Source organism: Bombina bombina, chromosome 1 (genome assembly GCF_027579735.1).
Source record: "Bombina bombina isolate aBomBom1 chromosome 1, aBomBom1.pri, whole genome shotgun sequence".
In the NCBI taxonomy this organism is placed as follows: Eukaryota; Metazoa; Chordata; class Amphibia; order Anura; family Bombinatoridae; genus Bombina; species Bombina bombina.
The window spans coordinates 1,382,598,614-1,382,612,682 of NC_069499.1; the positions used below are offsets into that span (position 1 = coordinate 1,382,598,614).

The following is a 14,069-nucleotide window of genomic DNA, read 5'->3' on the forward strand; positions in this document are numbered from 1 at the left end:
TTTCCAATAAAGGTAGCATTGTGTGAATGAAATAGAACAATATATTCTTTTTATAATTTCTAAATCAGTCTTACTGAGTTAATACTTTATATTGTGGAGCTAATCCTTCTATACTTAATTGTGCACTTCTTTACAATTAGTTTAGCTAGTTGTTCATGTTCTGTCTGTTTAGTCTCCACGACAGGTAATATTTCAAGTGGCACTTAAAATTTACAAATTAATTATATAAGGGAAGTTAATACTTAGAAGTTACCTGCTACTATATAACTCTGCTACCCCAAATCCCTCCTTTGTGTCCTAAAGTATGTCTCACATGTGCCTGATTGTGCAGAGAAATCTTAAATAAATATGGACCAACATACTTCGGACTATTTGGCCCCAGCACTGTGGCATTTTCTTAAAAATAAAAAAACCTGCCACCTTGTATAAAAAATACATTTATAGTGTCTTCTGCACTTGACCAGTGCCAATGTCAGATTATACTAAGAAGCTGATTGAATGTATTTGACTGAGAGCCCAACCTGATGTACACAATCTTACCTCCTCCACCTCGTCAATTCGAATAGAGAAATTCTTTATGAATTCGTAAATATCATCCATTAGACCGAGGGGCATGTCCTGAGAAGAAGAAAAAAAAAACAAAAAAAAAAAAAAAAAAAAAGAACACAATCAGCCCTTAACGTGGCTTCACTTCAAAGCATTTAGAACTCCACCTTCAGGGTAAACGGCTATATCTTTTGTTTTTAGAATATTCTTTTTATTTCATTTGTCCCCAAACAATGATAAAGCTATATAACACAAGGTGTAATGTTTAAAAAGCAGATACATAAATCATAGACAATATAATGGTTCCAGTGAAGCTCACCGTTTAATTATAAGAAATATATGGTAAGTTGTAAGATTTACCAATAAAATTAATAATTTTACTGGCACCTTGACAGAAAAAAACCCACATTCTTACATATAGAAATGAAATAAAATTAAAAACGACATGGAACCCATTTTTTTATTTCTTTTGTGATTCAGATTGAGCATGTGATTTTAAACAACTTTCCAATTTACTTCTATTATGTAATTTGTTTTGTTCTCTTGGTATCCTTTGTTGAAAAGGATACCTAATTAGGCTCAGGAGCTGCTCATTGGTGGCTGCACATATATGCCTCGTGTTACTGACTCACCCAATGCATTTCGCTAGCTCCCAGTAGTGCATTGTAGATTCAACAAAGGTTCCCAAGACAAAGAAGCAAATATATGATAGAAGTAAATTTGAAAGTTGTTTAAAATTAAATTCTCAGTCTAAATCATGAAAGAAAAATTTTGGCTTTCATGTCCCTTTAAATAATAGGTCCCCAAAGCTGCTTAAATGAGGCATTCAATATATCCATTGATATAAGAATGAAATAAAAATGCCTACACTCAGGCCGTATATAGAAGTTAAGGACTAGGTGGGGTTTAAGAAAGTAGGTCACCAACCTCCACAGCATTGCTTTACACAAATCTCTCATCATAATATTAAACAGCATATTACTTACCTGTCTAAACTTGATGATTAAAAGGGACATTAAACTAAATTAAAATCCCCCCAAAATGTTTAATTATGTAGAATTTAAAAAGAAAAAAAAGAAAAGAAAAAAAAAACCCTTTCATAATTTATTTTGCCTTCTTTACCTGTAATTTGATTATGTTTCACTCTCCCACCCCAGAGGCTGCAGTATATTCTATGGAATGAAGAACCCTGGCACTGCAACATGCTGCACAGTGATTGGTTGATTTTTGCAGGAACCCCATTTATATTCAAAGTAGTCTAGCTGCAGACTGGAGCTCCACTCTAGACAGGAAACATGTGACCTCCACTGACTCTAGACAGGAAACATGTGACCTCCACTGACTCTAGACAGGAAACATGGATGTGACCACTCAAAGCATTTTTTTTTTTTTAATCAACTTTAATGTAACAAACAACCTATAGACAATCATTCTGAAAACAAAACATTTTGCAGCTTTCTTGTTCTTAATGTTCATTCAAAGTGGTTTATGCTGATTGTCATTTATAAGGTAACCACTGTGAATGAACATGAACAAGAAAGCTGCAAAATGTACAAGGCTGAAGTTGGATTCTTATTCAGTCAGCTTCTTATTCTGCAATTGAATTGCAAAATAAAGATATCTAGCATTATTTTTATTTTAAATAAAATAATACAGTTTCCAAAAACCTAAACAAACTTACATTTTATAAAAAAAATATCTTATATTGCAATAATCAGATTGCAAACATGGCATAATTTTGATTGTTTCTAATAAGTAACTGATATTATAAAAGGGTTAAAATCCTTTGCGCCACTCATTTATGTGTGGAATATACAAGGCGTGAGCCTCTTCATGGACAGACATGTTATCAGCCTTGTCCAACGCCCTTTATGGCAAACAAATAAGTCATTGGTATTTAAAAAAAGGATACAATCCTTTGCGCCACTCATTTATGTGTATATATACAAACAAGGCGTGAACCCATCACAGAATAGACATGTTATCAGCCTGGCCGAGCGCCCTTTATTGTAAGCAAATTGGTGCCAACCTTGCCACTTCATATATTTTACATTTTCTCAATAAGTCATTGGTATTTTAAAAGGGTTAAAATTATTTGGGTCACTCATTTGTGTATATATATATATATATATATATATATATATATATATATATATATATATATATATATATATATATATATATATATATATATATATATATATATATATATATATATATATATATATATATATATATATATATATATATATATATATATATATATATATATATATATATATATAACAGAATTTATGCTTACCTGATAAATTACTTTCTCCAACGGTGTGTCCGGTCCACGGCGTCATCCTTACTTGTGGGATATTCTCTTCCCCAACAGGAAATGGCAAAGAGCCCAGCAAAGCTGGTCACATGATCCCCCCTAGGCTCCGCCTTCCCCAGTCATTCGACCGACGTAAAGGAGGAATATGCATAGGAGAAATCATATGATACCGTGGTGACTGTAGTTAGAGAAAATAAATCATCAGACCTGATTAAAAAACCAGGGCGGGCCGTGGACCGGACACACCGTTGGAGAAAGTAATTTATCAGGTAAGCATAAATTCTGTTTTCTCCAACATAGGTGTGTCCGGTCCACGGCGTCATCCTTACTTGTGGGAACCAATACCAAAGCTTTAGGACACGGATGATGGGAGGGAACAAATCAGGTCGCCTAGATGGAAGGCACCACGGCTTGCAAAACCTTTCTCCCAAAAATAGCCTCAGATGAAGCAAAAGTATCAAATTTGTAGAATTTGGTAAAAGTGTGCAGTGAAGACCAAGTCGCTGCCTTACATATCTGATCAACAGAAGCCTCGTTCTTGAAGGCCCATGTGGAAGCCACAGCCCTAGTGGAGTGAGCTGTGATTCTTTCAGGAGGCTGCCGTCCGGCAGTCTCATAAGCCAATCGGATAATGCTTTTAAGCCAAAAAGAGAGAGAGGTAGAAGTTGCTTTTTGACCTCTCCTTTTACCAGAATAAACAACAAACAAAGAAGATGTTTGTCTGAAATCCTTAGTAGCTTCTAAGTAAAATTTTAGAGCACGAACTACATCCAAATTGTGCAATAAACGTTCCTTCTTTGAAACTGGATTAGGACACAAAGAAGGCACGACTATCTCCTGGTTAATATTTTTGTTAGAAACAACTTTCGGAAGAAAACCAGGTTTAGTACGCAAAACCACCTTATCTGCATGGAACACCAGATATGGAGGAGAACACTGCAGAGCAGATAACTCTGAAACTCTTCTTGCAGAAGAAATTGCAACCAAAAACAAAACTTTCCAAGATAATACCTTTATATCAACGGAATGTAGGGGTTCAAACGGAATCCCCTGAAGAACTGAAAGAACTAGATTGAGACTCCAGGGAGGAGTCAAAGGTTTGTAAACAGGCTTGATTCTAACCAGAGCCTGAACAAAAGCTTGAACGTCTGGCACAGCCGCCAGCTTTTTGTGAAGTAAAACAGATAAAGCAGAAATCTGTCCCTTCAAAGAACTTGCAGATAATCCTTTCTCCAAACCCTCTTGAAGAAAGGATAGAATCCTAGGAATTTTTATCTTGTTCCATGGGAATCCTTTAGATTCACACCAACAGATATATTTTTTCCATATTTTATGGTAGATTTTTCTAGTTACAGGCTTTCTAGCCTGAACAAGAGTATCAATGACAGAATCTGAGAACCCTCGCTTTGATAAAATCAAGCGTTCAATCTCCAAGCAGTCAGTTGGAGTGAGGCCAGATTCGGATGTTCGAACGGACCTTGAACAAGAAGGTCCTGTCTCAGAGGTAGCTTCCATGGTGGAGCCGATGACATATTCACCAGGTCTGCATACCAAGTCCTGCGTGGCCACGCAGGAGCTATCAAGATCACCGATACCCTCTCCTGTTTGATCCTGGCTACCAGCCTGGGAATGAGAGGAAACGGTGGGAACACTTAAGCTAGGTTGAAGGTCCAAGGTGCTACTAGTGCATCCACTAGAGCCGCCTTGGGATCCCTGGATCTGGACCCGTAGCAAGGAACCTTGAAGTTCTGGCGAGACGCCATCAGATCCATGTCTGGGATGCCCCATAATTGAGTTATTTGGGCAAAGATTTCCGGATGGAGTTCCCACTCCCCCGGATGAAATGTCTGACGACTCAGAAAATCCGCTTCCCAATTTTCCACTCCTGGGATGTGGATTGCAGACAAGTGGCAGGAGTGAGTCTCCGCCCATTGAATTATTTTGGTCACTTCTTCCATCGCCAGGGAACTCCTTGTTCCCCCCTGATGGTTGATATACGCAACAGTCGTCATGTTGTCTGATTGAAACCTTATGAATTTGGCCTTTGCTAGCTGAGGCCAAGCCTTGAGAGCATTGAATATCGCTCTCAGTTCCAGAATGTTTATCGGTAGAAGAGATTCTTCCCGAGACCAAAGACCCTGAGCTTTCAGGGGTTCCCAGACCGCGCCCCAGCCCACCAGACTGGCGTCGGTCGTGACAATGACCCACTCTGGTCTGCGGAAGCTCATCCCTTGTGACAGGTTGTCCAGGGTCAGCCACCAACGGAGTGAATCTCTGGTCCTCTGATCTACTTGTATCGTCGGAGACAAGTCTGTATAATCCCCATTCCACTGTCTGAGCATGCACAGTTGTAATGGTCTTAGATGAATTCGCGCAAAAGGAACTATGTCCATTGCCGCAACCATCAAACCTATTACTTCCATGCACTGCGCTATGGAAGGAAGAAGAACAGAATGAAGTACTTGACAAGAGTTTAGAAGTTTTGATTTTCTGGCCTCTGTCAGAAAAAATCTTCATTTCTAAGGAGTCTATTATTGTTCCCAAGAAGGGGACTCTTGTTGACGGAGATAGAGAACTTTTCTCTACGTTCTTTCCACCCGTGAGATCTGAGAAAGGCTAGGACAATGTCCATATGAGCCTTTGCTTGTGGTAGAGACGACGCTTGAATCAGTATGTCGTCCAAGTAAGGTACTACTGCAATGCCCCTTGGTCTTAGCACCGCTAGAAGGGACCCTAGTACCTTTGTGAAAATTCTTGGGGCAGTGGCTAATCCGAATGGAAGTGCCACAAACTGGTAATGTTTGTCCAGAAAGGCGAACCTTAGGAACTGATGATGTTCCTTGTGGATAGGAATATGTAGATACGCATCCTTTAAGTCCACCGTGGTCATGAATTGACCTTCCTGGATGGTAGGAAGAATTGTTCGAATGGTTTCCATTTTGAACGATGGAACCCTGAGAAATTTGTTTAAGATCTTGAGATCCAAGATTGGTCTGAATGTTCCCTCTTTTTTGGGAACTATGAACAGATTGGAGTAGAATCCCATCCCTTGTTCTTTTAATGGAACAGGATGAATCACTCCCATTTTTAACAGGTCTTCTACACAACGTAAGAATGCCTGTTTTTTTATGTGGCCTGAAGACATTTGAGACCTGTGGAACCTTCCCCTTGGGGGTAGCTCCTTGAATTCCAGAAGATAACCTTGGGAGACTATTTCTAGGGCCCAAGGATCCAGAACATCTCTTGCCCATGCCTGAGCGAAGAGAGAAAGTCTGCCCCCCACCAGATCCGGTCCCGGATCGGGGGCCAACATCTCATGCTGTCTTTGTAGCAGTGGCAGGTTTCTTGGCCTGCTTACCTTTGTTCCAGCCTTGCATTGGCCTCCAGGCTGGCTTGGCTTGAGACGTATTACCCTCTTGCTTAGAGGGTGTAGAACTTGAGGCTGGTCCGTTTCTGCGAAAGGGACGAAAATTATGTTTATTTTTAGCCTTGAAAGACCTATCCTGAGGAAGGGCATGGCCCTTTCCCCCAGTGATATCTGAAATAATCTCTTTCAAGTCAGGGCCAAACAGCGTTTTCCCCTTGAAAGGAATATTAAGCAATTTGTTCTTGGATGACGCATCCGCTGACCAAGACTTTAGCCAAAGCGCTCTGCGCGCCACAATAGCAAACCCTGAATTTTTCGCCGCTAATCTAGCTAATTGCAGGGTAGCGTCTAGAGTAAAAGAGTTAGCCAATTTAAGAGCACGAATTCTGTCCATAATCTCCTCATAAGAGGTATCTTTATCTAGCGACTTTTCTAGTTCATCAAACCAGAAACACGCTGCTGTAGTAACAGGAACAATGCATGAAATTGGCTGTAGAAGGTAACCTTGATGAACAAACATCTTTTTAAGCAAACCTAACTTTTTATCCATAGGATCTTTGAAAGCACAACTATCTTCTATAGGGATAGTAGTGCGTTTGTTTAAAGTAGAGACCGCCCCCTCGACCTTAGGGACTGTCTGCCATAAGTCCTTTCTGGGGTCGACTATAGGAAACAATTTCTTAAATATAGGGGGAGGGACAAAAGGTATGCCGGGCCTTTCCCATTCTTTGTTTACAATATCCGCCACCCGCTTGGGTACAGGAAAAGCTTCGGGGGGCACCGGGACCTCTAGGAACTTGTCCATCTTACATAATTTCTCTGGAATGACCAAATTGTCACAATCATCCAGAGTAGATAACACCTCCTTAAGCAGAGCGCGGAGATGTTCCAATTTAAATTTGAACGTAATAACATCAGGTTCAGCTTGTTGAGAAATTTTTCCTGAATCTGAAATTTCTCCCTCAGACAAAACCTCCCTGGCCCCTTCAGACTGGTGTAAGGGCATGTCAGAACCATTATCATCGGCGCCCTCATGCTCTTCAGTATCTAAAACAGAGCAGTCGCGCTTTCGCTGATAAGTGGGCATTTTGGCTAAAATGTTTTTAATAGAATTATCCATTACAGCCGTTAATTGTTGCATAGTAAGAAGAATTGGCGCACTAGATGTACTAGGGGCCTCTTGTGTGGGCAAGACTGGTGTAGACACATAAGGGGATGATGCAGTACCATGCTTACTCCCCTCACTAGAGGAATCATCTTGGGCATCATTTTCACTATCACATGCATCACATCTATTTAAATGAGAAGGAACCTTGGCTTCCTGACATACAGAACATAGTCTATCTGATGGTTCAGACATGTTAAACAGGCATAAACTTGATAACAAAGTACAAAAAACGTTTTAAAATAAAACCGTTACTGTCACTTTAAATTTTAAACTGAACACACTTTATTACTGAATATGCGAAAAAGTATGAAGGAATTGTCCAAAATTCATCAAAATTTCACCACAGTGTCATAAAGCCTTAAAAGTATTGCACACCAAATTTGAAAGTTTTAACTCTTAAAATAACGGAACCGGAGCCGTTTTTACATTTAACCCCTATACAGTCCCTGGTATCTGCTTTGCTGAGACCCAACCAAGCCCAGAGGGGAATACGATACCAAATGACGCCTTCAGCAAGCTTTTTCAGTGTATCAGAGCTCCTCACACATGCATCTGCATGCTTTGCTTCCCAAAAAACAACTGCGCATTAGTGGCGCGAAACTGAGGCTCTGCCTATGACTAGAGAAGGCCCCCAGTGAAAAAGGTGTCCAAAACAGTGCCTGCCGTTTTTTTTTTATCAAAATTCCCAAGATAAAAATAACTCCTCAAGTAACAAACCATTAAACATGTTTATAAAACAAACGTTTTAGCCCAGAAAAATGTCTACCAGTCTTTAAAGCCCTTTATAACTTGTTATTAAAATGGCTTACCGGATCCCATAGGGAAAATGACAGCTTCCAGCATTACCAAGTCTTGTTAGAAATGTGTCATACTTCAAGCAGCAAAAGTCTGCACACTGTTCCCCCCAACTGAAGTTACTTCATCTCAACAGTCCTGTGTGGAAACAGCCATCGATTTTAGTAACGGTTGCTAAAATCATCTTCCTCTTACAAACAGAAATCTTCATCTCCTTTCTGTTTCAGAGTAAATAGTACATACCAGCACTATTTTAAAATAACAAACTCTTGATTGAAGAATAAAACTACATTTAAACACCAAAAAACTCTAAGCCATCTCCGTGGAGATGTTGCCTGTACAACGGCAAAGAGAATGACTGGGGAAGGCAGAGCCTAGGGGGGATCATGTGACCAGCTTTGCTGGGCTCTTTGCCATTTCCTGTTGGGGAAGAGAATATCCCACAAGTAAGGATGACGCCGTGGACCGGACACACCTATGTTGGAGAAATAAATATATATATATATATATATATAGAGAATAGACATATTTTCAGCCTGACCCAATGCTTTTTAAGGCAAACAATCTGGTGCCATCCTTGCCACTTCATACATTTTACCTTTTCTGAATAAGTAACGGGTATTTTAAAAGGGTTAAAAGCCTTTGGGCCACAATTTTTTGTGTGGATACATACACGGTGTGAAGCACTTCATAGGATAAGCATGTTTTTAGCCTGGCCCAATGATTTTTATAGCAAACAAGCTTGTGCCAAACTTGCCATCGCATATATTTTACCTTTTCTGAATAAGTAACTGGTCATTTGAAAAGGTTAAAATACTTTGGCCCACTCATTTATGTGTGGAATATACAAGGCATGAACCCTTCATAGGACAGGCATGTTGTCAGCCTGGACCAACGCTCTTTATGGCAAACAAATTGGTGACAACCTTGCCACTTCATATATTTTACCTTTTCTGAATAAGTGGTATTTTAAAAAGGGTTAAAATCCTGTGGGCCACTCATTTCTGTGTGGATATATACACGGCATGAGCCCCTTTACAGCACAGACATGTTCTCAGCCTGGCCCAACGCTTTTTTTGGCAAACAAACCAACTGGTGCCGACCTTGTCATCTCACATTTTACCTTTTCTAAATAAGTTACTGCTATTTAAAGGGTTTCTTTGCCATATAAATCTTTGGCACAGTCTGAAAACACTTGGATTGTACAAAGGGGCTCACGCCCTATATAACCACACAGAAATCAGTGGCCCAAAGGATTTTAACCGTTTTAAAATACTATTTACTTACTTAGAAAAGGTAAAATATATATAAAGTGGCAAGGTTGGCACCAGTTTATTTGCCATAAATAGCGTTCGGCCAGGCTGAGAACATGTCTCTCCAATGATGGGGCTCACGTTCTGTATATATCCACACAGAAATGAGTGGCCCAAAGTATTTTTACCCTTTCAAAATACCAGTTACTTATTCAGAAAAGGTAAAATGTATGAGATGACCACATTGGCACAAGTTTGTTTGCTACAAAAGTCTTTGGGCCAGGCTGAAAACATGTTTATTCTATGAAGGGGCTCACTCCTTGTATATGAAGGGGCTCACTCCTTTTATTTATCCACACAGTAATGAGGGCGCAAAGGATTTTAACCCTTTTAAAATATCTGATTCCTTTTTAGAAAAAGGTCAAGGTTGTCACCAGTTTGTTTGCTTCAAAAAGCGTTGGGCCAGGGTGAGAACATGTTTATTCTATGGAGAGGTTCATGCCCTGTATATATCCACAAAGAAGTGAGTGGTTCAAAGGAGTTTAACCCTCTTAAAATACTAGTTACTTATTCAGAAATTTAAAAATATATATGAGATGGCAACGTTGGCACCAGTTTGTTTGCTACAAAAAGCATTGGGCCAGGCTGAGAACATATTTATCCTATGAAGGGGCTCACTCCAGGTATATATCCACACAGTAAAGAGTAGCCCAAAGGATTTAAGCCATTTGAAATACCAGTTATTTATTTAGAAAAGGTCAAATATATGAAGTGGCAAGGTTAGCAATAGTTTTTGTTGCCATAGAAACCATTAGGCCAGGCTGCAAACATGTTTATCCTATGTAGGGATTCACGCTGTGTATGTATCTACGCAGAAATTAATGGCCCAAAGGATTTTAACTCTTTTAAAATACCAGTTACTTGTTCAGAAAAGGTAAAATATATGAAGTGTATATCAATTAGATAGGTATAGAACTGCCTTATTCATCAAATGATGGTTCCATCTATAACCCATAAACTCATATTCCATAGGGGAGTGCAAGGGGTGGCCAAGTGGTTGGTATACAGTGTAATCCCAAAGAAAAAGAAAACCACTATTTGGAACACACTTAAACACATAGGTAGATCAGCAGAAAGGGAGCCAAAAATATTAAAACAACTTTTACTGTCAAATATTAAAATACAAATATTGGAGCATCTGGATTAAACACACTACGATTGTCTATTTCAAAATAAGACAATCGTTGAGGCTCTAAATTTGCAAAATTAAGCAGATTCCAACACTGTCAGAGGCCCATTATAAGATGCCCACTGAGATAGAAAAAGATCCCTAATAAACCGACTATGATTTGGTGCTACCCATATAGGTGGGTGAAGGATGGGGCTTATCAGACTATCTCTTGGTAGGCAGCTGCTTACAATTATTGTGAAAAAGGTACGGCGTGCAGTGACTAAGGTACGGAATTACCTGTATATCAATGACAGAGAGCACACAAATAAAGTATAACCATGTCCAGATTGCTCACAGACAGGCGAACGCCTAACGCACGTTTCACCTGGGCTTTCTAAGAGCATCAACGATTTGACAGTAAAAGTTAAGTTTTATTTATTTTTTTGCTCCCTTTCTGCGGATCTACTTATGTAAGTGTGTGCCAAATAGGGGGATTTCTTTTTTGGGGAGATTACAAAATATATGAAGTGACAAGGTTGTCATTAATTTATTTGCCATAAAGAGCATTGGGCTAGGCTGTTAACGTCTGTTGAATGATGGGGTTCACGCCCTGTATATATCCACATATAAATGAGTGGCCCACAGGATTTTAACCCATTTAAAATATCAGTTACTCAAAATTATGCCATGTTTGCCATCTGTTTATTGCAATAGAAGATGATTTTTTTTCTAAAATGTAATTTTGTTTAGGTTTTTGGAAAGTGTATTATTTTATTTAAAATATAAATAATGCTAGATATCTTTATTTTGCAAATTGCAATCAGTTGCAGAATAAGAAGACAACTTTAGCCTTGTACATTTTGCAGCTTTCTTGATCTTAATGTTCATTCACAGTGGTTACCTTATAAATGAAAATCAGCATAAAACACTGAATGAACATTAAGAACAAGAAAGATGCAAAATGTTTTGTTTTCGGAATGATTGTCTATAGGTTGTTTGTTTACATTAAAGTTGATTTAAAAAATAAAAAAAGCAAAGAAAAAAAAAAAAGCTTTGAGTGGAGGTCACATGTTTCCTGTCTAGAGTGGAGCTCCAGTCTGCAGCCAGACCCTTCTCTTTATATTTGTCCCTCATTGGACACAGCAAACAAACTCAAACATTCAATAGGTTTCTCAAGGGGTTGGCACTGGGCCAACAAAAGCAATGCATATCTTAAAAAAATTACATGTTTAATTGACATGTACATTTCTTAGAGATTCATAATTAATTTGTTAAATGAATCCCAAAAATGGCCAAAGCCTATGGCATTTTGCTCTTTTCATGCCAGATTTATTAGGAACAAAATGCAATACGCAAATATCTGGATTTTAAAAGGGACACTGAACCCAAATTGCTTTCCTTCATGATTCGGATAGAGCAGGCAATTTTAAGCAACTTTCTAATTTACTCCTATTATCAATTTTCCTTTTTTCTCTTGCTATCTTTATTTGAAAAAGGCATCTAAGCTAAGGAGCCAGCAAATTTTTGGTTTAGAACCATGGACAGCACTTGTTTATTGGTGCTGTCCAATCAGCAAGGACAACCCAGGTTGTTCACCAAAAATGGGCCGGCATCTAAACTTACATTCTTGATTTTCAAATAAACATACCAAGAGAATGAAGAAAATTTGATAACAGCAGTAAATTAGAAAGTTGCTTAAAATTGCATGCTCTATCTGAATCACGAAAGAAAAAAAAAATTGGGCTCAGTGTCCCTTTAAATAAACATTCCAGCTGGAGGCGGAGCTAGCAACCAAAGGAAGCAGACGCACAGAGTGAGAGCTCTCTGACTTAAGGCATTAAAACCGGGTTTTCTGCAATAAAACCCAGACCAGTTCAGGACCGGATTACCCCTCCAGACTAGTAAAGTGCAGCTCAGCTATATTGGGGGTGAGCACTTACACATCGGGCACTAATAGACACTACCTGACCTGACGGTGTGTAAGAAGAAATTGCCCGCATGTAACAGCGCAGTCTGGACGGACCGGATCATACCCCATAACAGAACCTTGGGACTATCGGGGCAGAACAGGTGTTACCTGATCTTCGGGGGAATCTGCATATTGACCCAACACAGCGGAGTGCTGAAACCGCGCTGAGAATTGGCGCGAAGATCCGCCATCTTGCCTAAGCCACCATACTTTACCCGAGCAAGGCCCAGAGAGACGGCGGAGACCACCGGAGGTGTCGGGTGCCATCGGACCCACACATCAGCAAGGAGAAACAAGCATCGGAAAGGTAGGGGGGACCTGGGGAGGAGACTGTAGAGGTGAGGTGGTCCACAAACTATAGAAACTAAACAAACAGAGTACGATCCGGCTTAGGGCCCCACTCACTCCCAGTGAAGCTGAACAAACTCCGGACTGTCAGTGGCTATTAAAACAGAACCTCCAGGACTAAAAATCAAGAAACATACTTCTAAGGCCCTTCCTGTAACTACAGAACTTGCAGCGCCCTGACCTCTATCATATAGACACCTTAGCTTCACTAACCCTCTCGCCCATATCTCTCCCAGACATCCCCAGGAACAATCACAGCTGCAAATCCATTGCAGAAACTGGACATTGTGAACAAAACTTACAAACAAGGGACTGTGTTATAACAGAATATTGTTCCCCTTTTAAATAAAAGCTTCACCCACCCTGGTGGTCCCGAGAACTACATAATCAAACTGAAGCACATACTTTGAAAGCGGTTTTGCCTTGACCTGCTCTGTAAGATCCCAAGCCTCCTCAAATATAAGCAACACTTAAAGGGAGAATTTTTCTTTTAATACAACTTGGGGCTTATCCAGTACTCTACCGGACATTATATTTCATTGCATGCCAGGTGAGTGCACCTTCCACAACTTTAAACCTCATTTAAGCAACATGTAATCTATGGCAACAGAAGGGGGGGACACTTGCTTCTACATATGCTGCAAAGGAGACTAAGCAAGGCGCTGCTGGTCACTTAAATGATGAAGAACTGCTGACATGTAATCATACCTTAGTGAGGGATTTTACCTCCCCCCTTCTCTCTCTTTTTGCCTCTTTTCTCTTATTGCCTCAACTCCCTTGAAACCTTACCCCCATCCGGGGAGACTATTGCTCCTGGTACTGTGCTCCACCATATCCTGAGACAGAGAAAGACAAGGAACTTTTTAACCACCCTAAACCACGAAAGGGACCCCTATCTCTGCCGCCATTAGAGCCAATATCTGCTATATTTAACATACCAAAGCAATGGCGACCAGGAGAGGAGGGAAGGGAGAGAAAATAACTAACCCAAACACTCCTTCAACAGTATCTTCCTTTTTTAAAGTTTCTCATCCAACCAAGATTAATAAGGACATGGAGACAGACGAAGAATTAGATCAACCCTCACAGCCATCCAATGTAGACCAATCCCCTATTACTAGAGCGGATT

At 39.8% G+C, this 14,069-nt stretch overlaps 1 protein-coding gene across 1 annotated transcript in view; it reads right to left on the minus strand.

The window, feature by feature from the left end:
- The window catches only part of NDUFS2 (NADH:ubiquinone oxidoreductase core subunit S2), a gene marked incomplete in the record, with an annotated part of 194,137 nt that overhangs the window by 152,713 nt on the left and 27,355 nt on the right, over window positions 1-14,069 (minus strand). The window contains 1 exon segment of the mRNA XM_053704481.1: window positions 541-618. Within this exon segment, the coding sequence (XP_053560456.1) occupies window positions 541-618 (78 nt within the window).